This window comes from Cibotium barometz, chromosome 35, assembly GCF_041138505.1.
Source record: "Cibotium barometz isolate CiBa-2024 chromosome 35, ASM4113850v1, whole genome shotgun sequence".
NCBI classification, from domain to species: domain Eukaryota; kingdom Viridiplantae; phylum Streptophyta; class Polypodiopsida; order Cyatheales; family Cibotiaceae; genus Cibotium; species Cibotium barometz.
In genome coordinates, this window is record NC_141080.1 from 21,633,883 (window position 1) to 21,650,744 (window position 16,862).

The 16,862-nt window shown below is 47.5% G+C and overlaps 1 protein-coding gene across 1 annotated transcript; it reads right to left on the minus strand.

The window, feature by feature from the left end:
- Positions 1–295: 295 nt before the first annotated feature.
- LOC147618228 (putative serine/threonine-protein kinase At1g54610) lies at positions 296–16,579 on the minus strand. Its single transcript, XM_086774674.1, has 8 exons — positions 16,167–16,579; positions 3,485–3,769; positions 3,046–3,363; positions 2,650–2,877; positions 2,382–2,482; positions 2,123–2,237; positions 1,463–2,017; positions 296–1,375 (listed from the first exon to the last, which is right to left on the minus strand). The coding sequence occupies exons 1-8, from the start codon at positions 16,545–16,547 to the stop codon at positions 1,016–1,018; spliced, it is 2,343 nt and encodes a 780-aa protein (XP_086630800.1). The 5' UTR covers positions 16,548–16,579; the 3' UTR covers positions 296–1,015.
- Between the last annotated feature and the right edge of the window lie 283 nt (positions 16,580–16,862).

Genomic DNA, 16,862 nt, shown 5'->3' on the forward strand with positions numbered 1-16,862 from the left:
TCCCATTCACATCGCCCGCACAGGCCCTGACGCTACCTTGCAGCGAGCACTTTTGGTTTCTAGTTATTTTGATTTTGGACTTGGTGGCTAGCATAACAAGAAACAACTCAAATTGTCTCTTTTACTTGATGCAGGACCTATGTAACCTCAATCATTAGTACTCGGTGTGTTATTTTGGGTTTGATGTCGATATTTACAAATCGGTACTAATAAATAGCAACTTCTACTATACTATTTTATATTTTATTGTGTTCTAAAATCCTCTCATTGGATACCGATGCATCACTCATGCTCAAGAGCAAATGCGCAGATAATTGTATAGCTCCAAAAATGAGCAAAATATACCCAGTTCAGAAATTAGCAAACCTGAGGATGTTATGCACCATCTTGTGATGCGTAGACAATGGGCTTGATGAAAGGGGGAGATTTACCATACAAACTCTCACATCCACCACTGACACCCTGACACATTCTAAATACACGTGATAGTTACCAATCCGCCAGAGCAAACATGTGCATTGATAACAGCTCCAGGATCTGTTTTATGAAAATCTGATACAGAGGACTGATTATACGTAACCCAACCTGTGAGCAAAAAAATGCATCCTCTCTTTCAGAAGCACCTGTGATGTGTCCATTTCTTTGCTGCAACGAAATGAAGCCCGCCCAGGGTTGTCAATGTGCCAAAAGCCCAAATGTGCACAACTAATGAAGACGCCTCAGGGTTTCTCAGTTGGACTAGAATACAACATTGATGTTTTACACGTACCACCACCATGGCTTTAAATATGTGCACATGGCCACTTGGTAGGTAGTTGATATCTACAAGAACTGGCAATAATTATGATGACTTGAAGAAACTTTCCCAGCCCAATCATCTCAGTTTTCTGCAGCCAAGGACAAAGGCGCCCTTGAATACACCCGTGGCTGATGGCAACCATCCATGTTATTGGCAACATAATGCACAATTCCCAAGCAAATTTGGTGTGAAAGTAGTCCATGATAAAACTGTATGTCATGTTTCATGCTCTCTCTCACAGTTCTCAATTACGGAAGATAGCCCTTCTTGTGGTTCACTCAGCTCCGCGATCCCTTCTGTCAACTGTGGCTTTCTTGGTTTCCACCGTCCACTGCGTGTTGGTGGTGGTCCATGATTCTTACCAGACTCTAGAACTTCTGCATTCCCATTGGAAACAGTGGGCCATGCCCTATGGGAAGGTGCACTGCGTTGATTTCTTCCTTTGTCATGCCGAGAACGGCGCACAGCTTCCTGTATTTGCCGTTCATGCTGTCCAAGGATGTCATCAATATTTGCAGAAGGGTGCAGCAATGGTCCAGAGAAATGTATTCTGTCAGCCTGTCCACCACCAAAACCCTGCACATACAGCTTTTAAATTTTTAAACACAGCCACAGTTTTGAGATACACAACAATCTGAAAATCTAAGTCTCCTAAAATATTACCAGAGTTGCCCGATCACGTTGAGCTGGATCTTTTAGGTGGAACCCTTCTACCCCCTTCTGAAATGTCTCAGACCATTGCAACTCTGCCTGATCTTTCACGGGTTCCGAAAGCTCAGCATGCTCATAATTTAACTTTTTCATCCCACCACTTCCATCAAACCTATCCGTCTGTCTGGCAGTAGGAACCTGCTTATGTAGCTCTGCACTTCCATTGTTCCTTGCAGCCACCAGAGCGGAAGGACTGGACCGGTCCGCAGTTTCAGAACTATTCTCTGATTGCGACTTGAGATTGGGCAGAGTCGAAGACCTGGTGGATTGAGCTGTGGGACGAGGAGGGGCCATAGAAGGATCATCTTCCTTCTGATTTCTCAAACCCATTAAAGCAATATTTGAATTTGCTAGAAGACCAAAACGACCTGGAGGAGGTACATAAACGGCAGCTCCGTCTGCAGGGCGTGGTGGATCAATAGGAAAACCCACAGCTGAATCCTCTTGCTTAGGATTGAACTTCTCACTTTTACTTTTTACAGAGGCATGTGAAGGCAGTCGGCGTTTCTGCAGTAAACGTGTGAGGTCAGTCGGCATTTCTGCCTAACTAAAACATGGTTGTCATGTGTCTACTTGGTGCTTTGAAGTGAGAACATTTGAGAAGGGTTTCACCTGAATGGATGCTGCCAACTCTGCATTTGCATCTGGTGCAGGAACTGCCTTGCTTGGATGCCCAACCCTCTTTGTAGCATCAGAACCTTGCACCCTCCCTCCAGCAGCTCTTTGCCTATAAATACAATGCATATTGCATACATATTATAAGGCCTGCATGTCCTCAGCATAATAAAATGTCCGAAAACCACTTGAGTTTACAAGAACTTGGATCATTTTCCACGGATTGAGAAAGGTGACTAGAAAGGCAGAATCTTACCTTCGAGCTTCTTCATCTCGTAATTTTGCATCAAATTCCTTGCTTGGTGGGTATTTGGGAAGACTAGAAGGGTCACATGCCAACGGCTTTGTAGTAAAAAACTGGAACAACTCAAAAGTCAAGCCAATCATTCACCTCAATCACCACCTTTAGGTACACCAAGAAAAGGTCTATATAAAAGCTTGGGCCGACAACAACCAACACAAGTTCTTGCGCTTAACCTTCCAAAATAAATTTTGTAGAAGCTTTGAGGTCTTAGAAACCTTACTTCACTCGCAAGTGCTGCTGCCGCTGTCCCCCTATCTGCTGGTTCTATGGCAAGCAGAGTTTCGAGTGAGGCCAAAGCCGATGGTGGAAACTCTTTGAAAGTCTCAGCAATGCACCTCTTATAAGGTTGTTTTGGCTTGAAGATAGTGGCATGTGGAAGCTTTGACTTCTTCCAGTATTCTTCAGATGGAGAGCCACAAAGCTTGAATATTTTGTGCAATTGCTCAACCTGGAATGAATTAAATTGAGTCATCGTTGTGTTTGTCTATCTTAGGTGCCCAAAAAGACATACAAAAGAACATGGTCTGGAACAAAGCTGAGATAAAAAGGCGGCTGGAGTAAAGATGAGGGACTAAAACCTATGGCATTTGAGGCTTGAAACAGGAAGGGCACTTACTTCAGTTCTTCCAGGCATAATAGGCTTTCCTGCCAGTAGTTCTGCTAGAATGCATCCTGTGCTCCAAAGGTCTACAGCAACTCCATACTCTGTTGCCCCCAACAGAAGCTCAGGGGGACGATACCACAAGGTAACCACACGGCTAGTCAAAGGCGGCTTCTGATCAGGATGAAAAACTGTAGCAAGCCCAAAGTCAGCAATCTTTAAGATCCCCAAATTATCAAGAAGAAGATTGGATCCCTTTATATCACGATGGAGGACACCTCGACTATGACAGTGGTCAAGCCCCCTGAGTAGCTGTTGTAAGTAGCATTTCACCTGTTTGCCAAGTCCAGTATTATGTTATATCGGACAAACTAAGAGTGTAACCAACTCACTGCAGATTTGAGCAAACTAAGAGTGTAACCGACTCACTGCAGATTTGTAAAACTTCACTAACCTGTGGTTCTGTAAACGTTGTTCCCGGAGAGGCTGCAAGCCCAGCTAGATCATGTTCCATATATTCAAAAACAAGGTAAAGGCTGCAGGACATTCTTGATGTAACTAACCCTTCCAGCTTTACAACATTTGGATGGTCAAGCCGACGTAAAACTTGGATTTCCCGAGCCATGAACCGAACACTCTCAGGTTCCAGATTGTCAAACCTCACTTTTTTGAGTGCAACAACCTTTCCCGTCTCCAAATCACGTGCTTTATAAACATTGCTGTAAGTGCCTTGACCGATCTGCACAGACATGAAAAAATTCATGATGTCCATGTTGCATACACACTGACCAAGAAAAACAATCAAACAACTCAAGGCCTTGAGACTGTACTTGCACCCACCATGTGCACGCGCGCACACATTTACTTAAGAGTAAGTTACACATTACATTCACGCTGACCAAGAAAAACAATCAAACAACTTAAGGCCTTGAGAGTGTACCTGCACCCACCATGTGCGTGCACGCACGCACACACATGGTTACTTAAGACTCGGATCTCTTAGGTGAAACTTTTAGACAAGAAAGAATAGCAACTGCTGATACTAAAAATCTGAAAATAGGAATGTGCCAATCTAATTGAAAGAAACACTGAAGTCCAATTTGGAAAACAAGATTTTGTGCCTTAAATTCAGGATAGGCCATAAGACTCAATTTTCTAAATTATATACCAAGATGAATCCAGGAACATGCCCAAATTCACCTTTTACGAACATGCATGTTATATACTCATGGTAGTAAACCCACAAGACTATATAACTATCAATTCCATTATGCATAGTATGGACTAGAGACTATGACATCCCCACTAATGTCATCAGTGCCCAATAGTGGGTGTAGAACTCTGTATCAAGATATGCTCTCACACACGCACTCCACACACACACACACACACACACATAAGAGCATATATTCACACAAAGCCCTTTGTACTGAGTTTCTGTCAAACCTCCGGAGATGCAGGGCAGACTCAGCCATAATGAAGCCTAGCACGGAGGGAAGTAGCAAATAGAAAGAATTACTACAGCAAATAAGTAGTTGATAGGACAAATGCACCGCTAAAGGTAGAAAGAATAAGCGTTGTGAATCTCTAACAAGTCAATTCATCCCGAGCTCACACAGGAAGTGATTAATTGCAAATTCCTAGCATGCCCTTCTTTTCTCAGCTTGTGTAATTTATGGATTACCTGAACCCTAGATCAATCCCATCACAACCAACAATGCTCTTGTGGTCTATTCTTTGCGTATTTACATGAACCCCCCATGTTGTGTCAGCATAAAGCTAACTTAGTTGCAAGAAAAGGAGCAAGAACAAGACTTGACAAGTGTTGTAGCTTGTAAACGCTTATCACATGCATGAACTTCCAACACTCACATGCATGTGTCATGCTAGGGCTAGTGGTTAGGTTCAAAGTTTAGCATGTGTTTAGCAGAGGAATCAGCCCATCTTGTGAAACCCTAATTCGTGTAGGAACAAAACAAGATTTGAGGGTCGCACTCCTTGAGAGGCAGCTTTTGGCTACCGTTTCTCGTCACTTCTGATGAGGATGGTGCCGCCTTCATTGGAGGCCAACAAAACCACAAAAACATTTTCAAAAATCATTGAGTCAGTAAAGGAGCGCCTCGCCTAAGCTCACGAAGCATACACTAGGCAAGCAACAAGTCTAAAAGACTACAAAGAAGGGGATTGGGTGTATCTCCGGATCATGAAGTAAAGATTGAAGCAAGTGGGCAAGTGTTGTCCCAAGCTCTCCTGTCACAACTTGGTCCTTTTCCAATCATTAAAAAGATAAGTGATTTCTCCATGAAGCTAAAACTACCAAACAATTGGACTATGCATAACGTCTTCCATGTTTCTTGGTTGAAGCCCTATGTTAGACCAACATTACACGTGGTCTCAAATGAGCAACAGCCTGAGATGGTTGATGAAGCCGAAGTCATCGAGCCCGAGCGATTCTCCTCCACAGATGGGAAGCATGATGGTTCCAGCCACCGCAAACAAGGGCACTTCTACATGAAGTTCAAGGACTGAGGCACTCATGAAGCCGCATATTGGCTAGACGAAGAGTTCTACCAAGAGTACCCGCAGATATTGTCAAACAAATTGGAAGCCATGAACTTGCCGCCAAGCTAAGCAAGAGGGAATGTCACATGCACCCTACACTATGACACACTGGTCAACATTCAATGTAATATTATACATCATTAAGACCTTTTTTAGGAATATTCGTCATATGTTGTGGCCCCATTGTGAGCCCCAGTCCGGGACATGCCACACACAAGCTACGTAGGTTAGTCTCCCAGCCTTAGGTGTCAAGGCCAGTCCCTTAACCCACTTGGAGAACAAGCATGTAGGGTCATCTAAGGTTAGGGCATGCATAAGTCAATCCTATAGCCGCATATACAAAGCATGTAAAAGCATATAGAAGCATTGATGCATGGGCCAGCCCATTGGCCAGCCCGTGAGGCAATACTAGGCATAGTATATGCCTTGGTTCTTAATGCTTGCATCATGCCATCATGGACACCCCATATATCATGTCGGCCAAACTTTACGGCTGATGACAGTCAGTTTCCAGCATATATAACAGTCGGCCAGCATCTAATGTTGAGCCAACAATTGATGCCAACATTTATTGCTAGGCGCTACCATTTAATGTTTGTTTGTCACAGTGGGCTATAAAACAGGCCAGCAGCAGCATATTAGAACCGACCAGCAGAATCCATCTCATATATAAGGCACCCCATAGATCATTGCATAAATCATCTCATTCCACGAGTATTCAATCAAGCAATCAAGAGAACATGTGTGCTTAAGATCCCTTGGGTTCTTGGAGCATACAAATTAGCCTCAAGCACCTTGTGCGTCACTCCAAGGCAGCATAGCAGATCCTCTCATCTTCATCCAACATATGTGCAACCCTTCAAAAGATCTAGCTTGCATTAGTGGCTTCATAGAGTCTTCTACAGTGCTATTGGGTCAGCATATGGTTCAGCTTGCGTTCGATCTTGCATTTGGCAATCCTCAGTCATTATTCACATCATTGTACAAAGTAATACAAGCAAATACTCCTGTTTGCAAGGGGGGGCCTTCAGTGGGTAATTGCGTGTAATATGCAGCGGAAGTCTTTGTATTGGAGGATCCTGTCACACATGCTCACACCGTCTTCTGTATCCTTAGTTTCGTGAGTTTAGCAATCCACTTTAATACTTCAAACTTTAAAGAGATATGAGAGAGAGAGATGAGAATTGTACACCAGATTGGGTCCCAAATTACCCACTGAAGGGCCCCCTATCCCAATAACGAGATAGTATTTGCTTTATTACTCTAGAGAGAATGAGTGTGGACTGTAGATAAGCCAAACGCAAGATCTCGGAGGATCGGAAGCCTGGCTGAACTGTACACGGCTGTAGAAACACCTCGATGAACTGATCTCTCGAGCCTATGCACTCTTCCCAAGGGCATGAGGAAGGGCTGCACACTTGAGGCTGAGAAAGGACTGCGGTGGATTGTTCTAAGCTATGTAAATATGCTGAAATGCTTATGAATGATATGTTACCTTCACCAGATGATTGTAGCATGTATGGATGATGCACAGAAGGCGAGGTAATGTTGTAGAACTGATGCTGGATTGAAACGCAGACTGTAGGGCTGAAACGCACTGCTATACGGCTGTAGATCTGCAAACGCAGGCCTGGAGGGGACTGAATGGCTGCTGGTGGTGTTCTGTGCTCAAACGCAGACTGTAATCTGCTGTCTTGGGGCTGGCTGTGTGCTGTATGCAGGCGCCTGAGGGCTTAACAGATGGCTGAAGGTCTGAATGGTTGCGTTGAATGCACAGAAGGCTGTGTTAAGGTTCAACTAGATGCGCCTGCTGGCTGTGGTATCTATGGAGTGGCTGGCTACTGAATGGACTGCATGAAGGGGCTGCGTTAAGCTTCAAGGAAGGCTGCAAGCACAAACACAAGCTCCAAAAGGCAAGAACCAGTCTAGGCTAAAGGCGGGGAATGCTCCTAGTGCTGAGGAGGAAGGCACCTAGCTCACTGAAGACTGAATGGTAGAACTAAGCCCTATGCAAGCCTATTTATACTAGATAGGGGTTGGTCAAGTTGGCTGGTCATACTGCTGCATATCTCGGGGTCCTGAATGAGGCTGTCCGGAATCCTCGAGCTCACATGCCTGTCATGCCTCCAAGGGTCCTCTGTTGTTACATGCGGAGGCTCTTGTTACATGCGGAGGCTCTGAGAGTCTTCTTTCAGCCCTAAACACCATCTAGAACATGCTGATGCAAAAACGCAGACAAAAGGGAGAGAGAGAGAGAGAGAGTGCCTTCCATGAAAAGGTAAAACACCCAACCAAACCCTAGTTTTATGACCCAACTCAAAAGAAGTTAAATGGTCACAACAATGAGCACCTAAGCCTTATATAGGCTGGAGATTATCTCATGGACTAGCCGACTGCTTGTTGGCCAGCTCCTGGACAAATAAATCACATAAATGCTGTAGCCGACAGGAATATTCCCTCTGTCCCTCCACAAGATACTCCACCGTAAATGCTCCAAAATCTAGTTCTGTTGTGATCTTTTCTTCTTTATCTTGTTGCCTTCTTAGGGTTAGCCTCTGAGATAAGCATGTACATGTGTGTGCACATGACATCCCCCTCTGCTAAACTTGATGACGGGATTCCAATCTTCTTCTTGGATGACTGTCATCATCCCATTCTATTCCCGGAGACCCTCTGTCATCCTTCCTACTCTGGCAACCTTTTCACTGAATGCCCGGCCCGGTCTCCAAATCCACTCTCAACTCTGAATAAGATCTATGCATCTGTTCCATCCAGTCCCCAATCCATTCCTGCCCTGTCTCTAAGCACCGTCTTGGTCTTCATTCCTGAGAAATGAGTCTGGCACTCTCACTCCACCCCTTGGAGGATCATCCTCCCTTGGAACCGTTGCCCGAAAGCCTTTCTTGGCTCACAGGACTGCCATCCCCTTTGGGCATTGTGGAACACCACCAACCAACCTCTTGGGAGCTCTTCCCGGTCTTGTGTTCCTTGCCTTGGGCCTCGTACCTGTGCACTTTCCGGTACCTTGGACCTGTACACCTTCATATGGGACTGAATCAGTGTTTAGCCTTGATGCTTTGATACCAATGTTACATGCGGAAGCTCTAAGAGTCTTCTTTCAGCCCTAAACACCATCTAGAACACGCTGATGAAAAAACGCAGACAGAAGGGAGAGGAGAGAGAGAATGAGATAGCTGGAAATTCAGTATTTCATATGGTACAAAAAGGTACATCTGTCTTGCAGCCCTTGGCTGCCTTCCATGAAAAGGTAAAACACCTAAACAATGTGTGAAAATATACCCAAAACAGGCAGCCCAAAAAGGGCCGACTTCTATGCTGGCCACTAAAACTCTCATATAAATGAGGCCCTTCTCGTGTTCATCACCACCAACCTACGTGGACTGGGCGCATCCGCATTTCTCTTCACATCAGCGTTCCATCGCTTGTGCCCTGGACGCCTCACATCTGCGTTTCATCGCAGGCTGGATATCTCGTGAACTGCACATCATAGTGTGCCTTGCCATCTCCTGCTGGTCAGCACACAGACGGCTCACATCGCTTGTCGCCACCTACAGCAGGTTCTCTTGCAGCGTTAACTGCTGCTGGTTTTTGCCGCCTACATCAGCCTCACCACAGTTTATTCGCCGCCTACATCACGTTCTCTTGCAGCATTAACTGCTGCTGGTTTTGGCCGTCTACATCAGCCTTCACACAGCCTTTTCGCCGCCTACATCAGGTTCTCCTACAGCGTTTTCTACTGCTGGACTGATCGTCTTCATCAGTCTGTCTTCAGCGTTTGCCTTGGGCTGACATCGGTGTTTTTTCAGCAGCCTTACTTCAGGCTCACATCAGTCTAATATCAGGCTTATATCAGTGCTTTCATCAAGGTCACTCCAGCTCTGTTAACTGCGATTTATGAGACAGCTGCTCTCTCTGCTTATTCGGAGTCTCACATAGAGCTCCTGTACTGGACTTCATCTTTTCTATTCACATCACCATTGCATGCTGTGTGTTTTACTCTGATCTTTCATATATTTGGTCCTTTGGTCTCTTTTGCCCTCACATGGTATCAGAGCAATCATGAGCAAAGGGATCGAAGACTAGAAAATACACACCATGGATCGTCTACCCTCGATTCTGGAGGATCAGCTTTTTACACCAAATACTGACTCCCCTTATTCCGATACAGATCACACAAAGGATGGAACTCCTCACTCACTGGATAGCCCTGTTCGAGGTCTTTCATTGGGAGACGACTAGCCTACTATTACCCATTCACCCTCTACACCCTTGGCATATGGTTTTTCTTTTCCGAGCTTATCAGCCGTTACTTCCAGAGGAGGATACATGCACACAACCAGTGTGCCAGTATTGGACCCAGGTATTCAGCCTCAACTGGAGAGCTCTGCTTCTCATTCTAGCCGACAAACTAGACTTCGGTACGGGACTCTTTCTCAGGAAGGACACGTACCTCCTCGATCGTTTGGAGATCCATCATCCCTGTCGGTGACCGCGTCAGGTTCGTATGTGCCTATTAGTACGTATGTTCCTAACTCTGCATGGGTATCTTCTTTTGTGGCACAGGTTCAACAAACGGTACCATCAACTACCCTCGATCCCTGGCATTTTGTGAACCCTAATAAAGGAGGGTCTAGGAGTATAACTCACACCGGAAGAAACTGTAGTCCACAGACTGTCCTAGGATCTTGGGGGCCCCACTTGGGGACTCTGGTGGGAGAGTCCTGACCGGGGAGGCAGCGATGGTCATCTCTATCGAATCGGAGAATCGGTGAATCAAGCGACGGATTGATCCCACCGGCTGCCTCCGCACCGGACCAAGGGCTGCTGGGGGGCGACGAGAGTGCTCTGGAGAGGCAAAAGGAGGAGAGAGAGGGGGGGGGGGGGGGGGGGGACGGCTCGGATGATAAAGGCAGGGCGGAGTGCACTGCGTCGATGATGAGACTGGGGGAGGAGGTGGGGGAGGCGGCAGTGGCAATGGCGAGGAGGGCAGAGAGGCCAGGGAGGGGTGCAACTGAGGGGGATCCATCAAAGAGGAAAGCTGGGGGGAGGGGCCTACCGGGGGCTCAGAGAGGCCGGCCGGCCGGTCGGCCACAACATTGAGGGTCGAGGGGGGGATCTCGACGAGGGATCGGCCGCCATACTGGTGGTGCCATAGGGGCCCACTTTGGAACTGGAGAGAGCGCGTCACCAACGGGAAAGTGCACGGATAAATGCTCGTAACGTTTCTCTGACACAACCGAATCCTCCTGAGATCTGCCAGCCTGGCGCGCTCAACTCTGGTGGTCGTCTGGCGGCCCGGGCGCAGTCCAACCGTCCGCCACTCACCGTCTGCTGGGTCACCCGAAGTCGGGGCCTGGTGGTCTGCTACCTGAGGGCCTGCCCCTGGTGAGGGTCAGCACGAGAACCGGGAGGAGGAACCACCGGAGACAGTCTCCTGGACTCCTGCCAAGGGCAAGCTCTAGCTAAGTGACCCATCCGTCTGCAAATGAAGCATTGGCCTCGGAGGCCAGAATACTCCACGCGCTGCTGTATGGGGTCCCCTCGGAGGCTAGGAATAGAAATACAATGTGGTACTGACTCCAGCGAGGCCACACAGATACGAAGGGATGGAATCCCAACTGCCCTCCCGAGGGCCAAGGCAGCACACAGATACGAAGGGATGGAATCCCAACTGCCCTCGCGAGGGCCAAGGCAAGGGGGTGGGGGGAGGGAGGGGGGACTCCATCACTCTCCCGATGGCACCACCAATCACTGGGAGAAGAGGACGGTACTGTCAGAATACACAGCGGAGATGATGACCAGATCTGGGAACACAAGAGCAAAAACACAGGCAGAAAAACAGCACAAGAGAAAGAGAGATGTAGGCGTGTAACTCTGCTCTAATATACACAAGAAGATCCCGAATATGATACAAATAGTGGTATGGGACTGGGGGCCTATATATATGCCCCTAGGAGAGCAGTCGGCCAGCATAGGAAGTGCCCACGACTGCTGAAAAATGTCCACGACTACATAAATGCAGTCGGCCAGCAGAGAAGTGCCCACGACTGAGAAAGTACAGTCGGCCAGCTGTCCAGTAGCCCACGACTGACCTGTGTGCAGTCGGCCAGCACTGGAGTGCTCCTGGTACCCTCTGGCAACCCTCCCAACCACTGGAAAAATGGGAAAAAATAGGGGAAAAATACGGGGAGTGAGGAAAAATGATAAAACACCTGATAAGGGCGGGCACACCCACAACAAAGGCCTTGGTGTATAAATCTAGACAGGAGATGACTTCTAACACCCCCTCTCAGCTCCTGGCTGTGAAACCAACCACAGGGAGCTCGGGTGCCGCCTGAGCAAATCCTGAGAGAGCGACTTCGTGAAGAGGTCCACCGTACTGTCCTCCATCGAACAGAACTCTAGCAAGATGTCATCAGCAACGATTTGTTCACGAACAAAGTGCCTCTCGATGACCATGGGTTCCACCAGTGGAAGCCCAAACCTGCTATGCAACCTCCTGCTGCTCCGTAAAACTGCTCCTGGGCCATAAGTAGATCCCCTCGTGTCTGAATCTCCTCCCCAAACTGAGTCACTCCAACCGTGGAGTCGGACTCCATCAAACAATCCCCCTCCTGTGTACAAGAGTCCCTGATCCTTCGCATGCCGCAGAAACCACAGGAAACGCAATCCTATCTCCCAAAGAGACATCCGCAACCATGAGCTCAACCGCCTCATCAGGAAGCTCCCGTCCAATCTGGTATCCATCAACCAGATCAATGAACCATACAGCTTCTGAGTCAAAGAGGCATCACACTACTCACAAGGATCAACACCAGTTACGGTGCACAAACAAGTCCTGGAAACCTGATGAAACCTGTCAACCATTCCCTTTGAATCCGGAACCACAAAGCCTGGAGAAACCACCTCCTTCTGCAAGTAAGCACCTGCCACCTGCCTGGCTTTCCGAAAGGTCCCCGTGGAAAGAACATCCTCAACTACTGGAAGTTCTATGTCCCGAACGCGACGAGACATCAGAGCACAAGTGACCTGTTCAGCTTCCTCTGACTCACGAACACAGGAACTACCAACATCAGTACTAGAAAGTTCCTGCCAACTGCTGCCATCTACTGGCAAGCTATCCACCACCTGGTCTCAGAAAGCCCGCACCTGCAGCGTATCCACACACAAGTGGCCATCACCAGACTGCCACTCATCACAAACCTGAGGACCTGGGAGAGAGAGTGCTGAAAGCCTGTAAACTCCATTCTCCACTCCACCTTCCCAAACCACTTGGCCTGTTGCTTTGTCCCGGAGAGCAACAAAATGCTCATCAAACTCCACCCGTACGCCAGTCTTGCAAACCTGATGCACTGACAACAGATGAAAACCAAGTGCCGGAACATACAACACCTGGGAGGAATGCTTCCCCCCTCTGCCATCGGGAACTATCTCCAGCCTGCCCTCACTGTGAACTGGGATAGTGGACGTATCCCCAGTAAGAATATGACCAGAAAGCCTGCAGAGATCCTGTAAACCGGAACGGGAAGGAGTCATGTGCCTGGAAGCACCACTATCGAGAATCCACTCCCGAGTATCCGTTGCGAAGAGTCCTCCAATCTCCTCCCTGCCTGAAGAAAATGAAACATCAGTGTCCATCACCTCCAGGTGCACAAAAGCCGGAGTCTTCATGATTGCTGAAGAGGAATCTTCACCCTTCTCGGTCTTTCGCTTGGGACACTGTCTCCAGTAGTGGCCTTTCTCGCCACAATCATTACAGGTCCTCTCTGCCTTCAGTTTCTCGCGGTCAGCGTCGGACTTCTTCTCAGAAGACTTCTCCGATGAAGCCTTCCCTTTGCCCGAGTTACGGCCTTTCGACCGTTGGCCAGTAAAGGCCTCCGAACCTCCACCCTGAGGAGGGTTCGTGAATCATTCCTCCTGGTCCAAGACCATGGGCACAAGCTCCTCCCACGTGATGGTGCTGAGCCTGCCACTGGTAATCAAAGAGGAGTAAAATGCTGAGTACGAAGAGGGCAAATGTGACAGCAACGTGATGGCCATGTCCTCTGACGATATCTCCTTCCCAGCCTGAAGAACTTCCTGCTGAAGAGCTTGCAGCTTGTTAATATGCTCCCGCATCGTTGACGACTTTGCAGGTCTCATAACCCGCATCTGTACTTCCAAGGAAATCCTCTTCATGGGCGATACCCTGTTGTAAAGTGAGGCCAAATGCTGCCATATACCTCTGGCCAGCGTCATGTGCTTTACATGATTGATTACCTGTGGTGTGCAGTTGAGGAAAATAAACGAACGGACCCTGGCGTTGACACGATCCCACATCTGTGTCTGGGCCTCCCGGTCCTTTCGAGTTGACGGTAACTCCCCTTCCTCTACTTCCGGCCGTGGAATACCAACAACGACGAAATCAGCGAGGTCCGTAAGACTCCAGAACAGATTCCATCATAACCTTCCATATGCCGTAGTTGTTCTCGTGCAACTGACGGTCCACCGGGAACGTGGGGAGTGTCGGGATCTTCACATGTCTCTCGGCCATCTCAAACAGATCTGCCATAGCGGGGATGTACTCTAAAAAGGGTGGGTGGGTGGGAACAAAGAAGAACTAAAACCTGCAAGTGGCTGTCCAGCAAATCAGCCCGCCTTCCTCTTGCTTCTCCTCTTCCCGATCAGCCCAAAACAGTCCACCAATCAGCCACAAAACAGTCCCCCTCTTGCTCACACAAATCCCCAGACCTATCTAGAGCCTAGGGCTCTGATACCATGTCAGAATACGCAGCGGAGATGATGGACCAAGGTGGAGGCCTCAAGTGACGCAACAGTCATAGCAAGAACTTGTAGATCCACTTCGGAGAAGGAAGTGCAAGCAACACAGCTTCAGTCGAAGATGACGGAGCGACTGCCATGGAGTCCTCCTGAGGGTGAAGACCAAAATGAAACGCAGCTTGCTGAATAAACTAAAAACCCCATAAGCCTGGAAGCATCAACCTGCACGGGAGGGGAGGGAGGAGAGGGTGAGGAAACGAAGAGGGAAAGGAAATAGAAGAGGGGGGTGCAGCTCAAAAAAAGAAGACGGGGGGAGGGGGGCGCACTGTGCAGCGAGAAGAGGGAAGGGGGGGGGGGGGGGGCGGGCAGCGAAGAGGGAGATGCGAAAAAAGAGCGAAATGCGAAAAAGAAGGGGAGGACTGCGCTGAGATGGGGGAGGGCAGATGCAGGAGTTAAAAAGTATAATAGGAGAAAAGTCGAGAGACCTCAAGACCAGAAGTTTCTTATAGAATGTGGATGGAATGTTTAACTTTTGGACCCTTGCATTCATATCGAAATGTTCTGGAAGCCATGAGCCATTAGAAACACCTTCCAAAACAACCTTGCTTGCCACCATTACTTATAGGAGTTTTGAATCCTTAAGATCTGCCACACTACACTCCATTAAGGTCATTTTTGCCCTTTGGTCCTTTCTAGTCTAACTAAGAAAAAGTTCATGTGCTCGCAAGAAGATACATAATAAAGTGCATCTATTTGAATGAAATATGTATTACTAGACTCATCATGCCCTTGATATAACAAGCCCTGAAAAAGTGATATAGGCATAGATAAGATGCAAACATCACGATGCTTGTCTTCATAAGTGTCCCCTCATGCTGATCTTCCACTCTGGAATCAATTATTGCCTATGTCACTTTAACTTGTACTGCTTGGACCACCTATGGGCTTTGAATATAGGTACCTTCACCTTGATTTTTATCCTCTCTTTTTTGTGTGTCTGTAGTAATGAGCAAAAGGGTTGTAAAATTATCCCCAACTAAGATTGCAATTCTCCTCAAATGCGTAGCCTTGTTTTAGGCAGACAACAAAGAAACTAGCAAACTCAAATTCCCTCACCCAAAACACGTGTGACTCCGCTACAATCTATCCTCATGTGGTAAAGTGCAAGAACCTGCAAACGTTACCTCCTTACAAAGCACCTGCAAACTGAGAAAATCTTCTTGTGCATGCTCCTCCTGAGAACTTCCCTGATAGACTCCGCACAACAATTTTGGATTATACATATAGGTGGATCTCCAAAACTGTGTGTGCAAAACTGAAATCCAGTACTTTGGAAAAGTTTTTAGATCAATAAAAAATGTTTAGACAGCAAAGGAAAGAACTACAACTCCAAGCAAAAGATACCCATACAACTACACTATACGGGGTCCCCATAATAGCAACCCTGACCCCCCTATTGCCGAATATTTGCCTCAACTAGTGTGAGAGTGCAAACCAATGATCTGTGAAGACCTTTTCCTGACTGCAAGACTTCTTAAAATCAGAAATGCAATCACTGATTATCGCAAGGGTTAGAATCACATTTTCTGGGTGGAAGAGCCAAACAAGCACACAACAGAAAAACAGGATGCCCCAAAAAGGCTACTGCTTGAAATGAACTGCCTTGCCCTTTGACTTGAACCAACCACAAGTCACGAGAGTGCCATGACTTAATCACTTTAAGAAAGAATTATCTTTTTTCATGAACAAGAAAACAAACACAAGTCAGAAGCAAAGCTTACAGAAGTCCTCACCTTGTCAAGTTTCTCAAAAGAGTCTGCTCTTCTCGGGATCCAACCTTTTATAGCCTCTCCGGCTACTGCTGAGAGCCAGGCAGGCCACCCAGCAGCTAATTGTTCGCCTTCTATATGCTTGGGTAGATTCCTTGGTCTAGGATTAGGCTCAGATTGTATCCACTGTTTCTCTCTCCTTTCATCCACCAACGCAATCCTTGTGGTTGAAATCCCATTAGCCTTCACCCTCTCTCTTTCTTTCCCACCAAGGCCATTGCCAACTTCCGCAAAGTTCAACCTTCCTGATGCAAAAGACCTCCTCTTGGAACCATGCACTCTTTCTTTCCGACTACTGAAATCCTCCTGCCCAATCCCAGCCTCCTTTGCACAGATACAGCCCATCACTGAAATCCCCGATCCAGTCCCCCCCCCTCCCCCTCCCCCCCCCCCCCCTCTCTCTCTCTCTCTCTCTGTCTCTCTCTCAACCACCCCTACAAAAATCTGGACAATGGAAAAGCTTGCCCTGGAGAAGCTTTAAGCTTGTTGACAATGAACAAGCTCTGCAGAGGGCTCATTCTGGAGCTTAATCCAAGCCCTAATTTCTGAACTGGTGCCAGGAAAAACGGAATGACTCAGAGGGGCATTACGTAGGGGTGTCCACTATCATCACAATCCAGCAATATTGTACTCAAAAATAGATCATCTGCATCAGAGCTC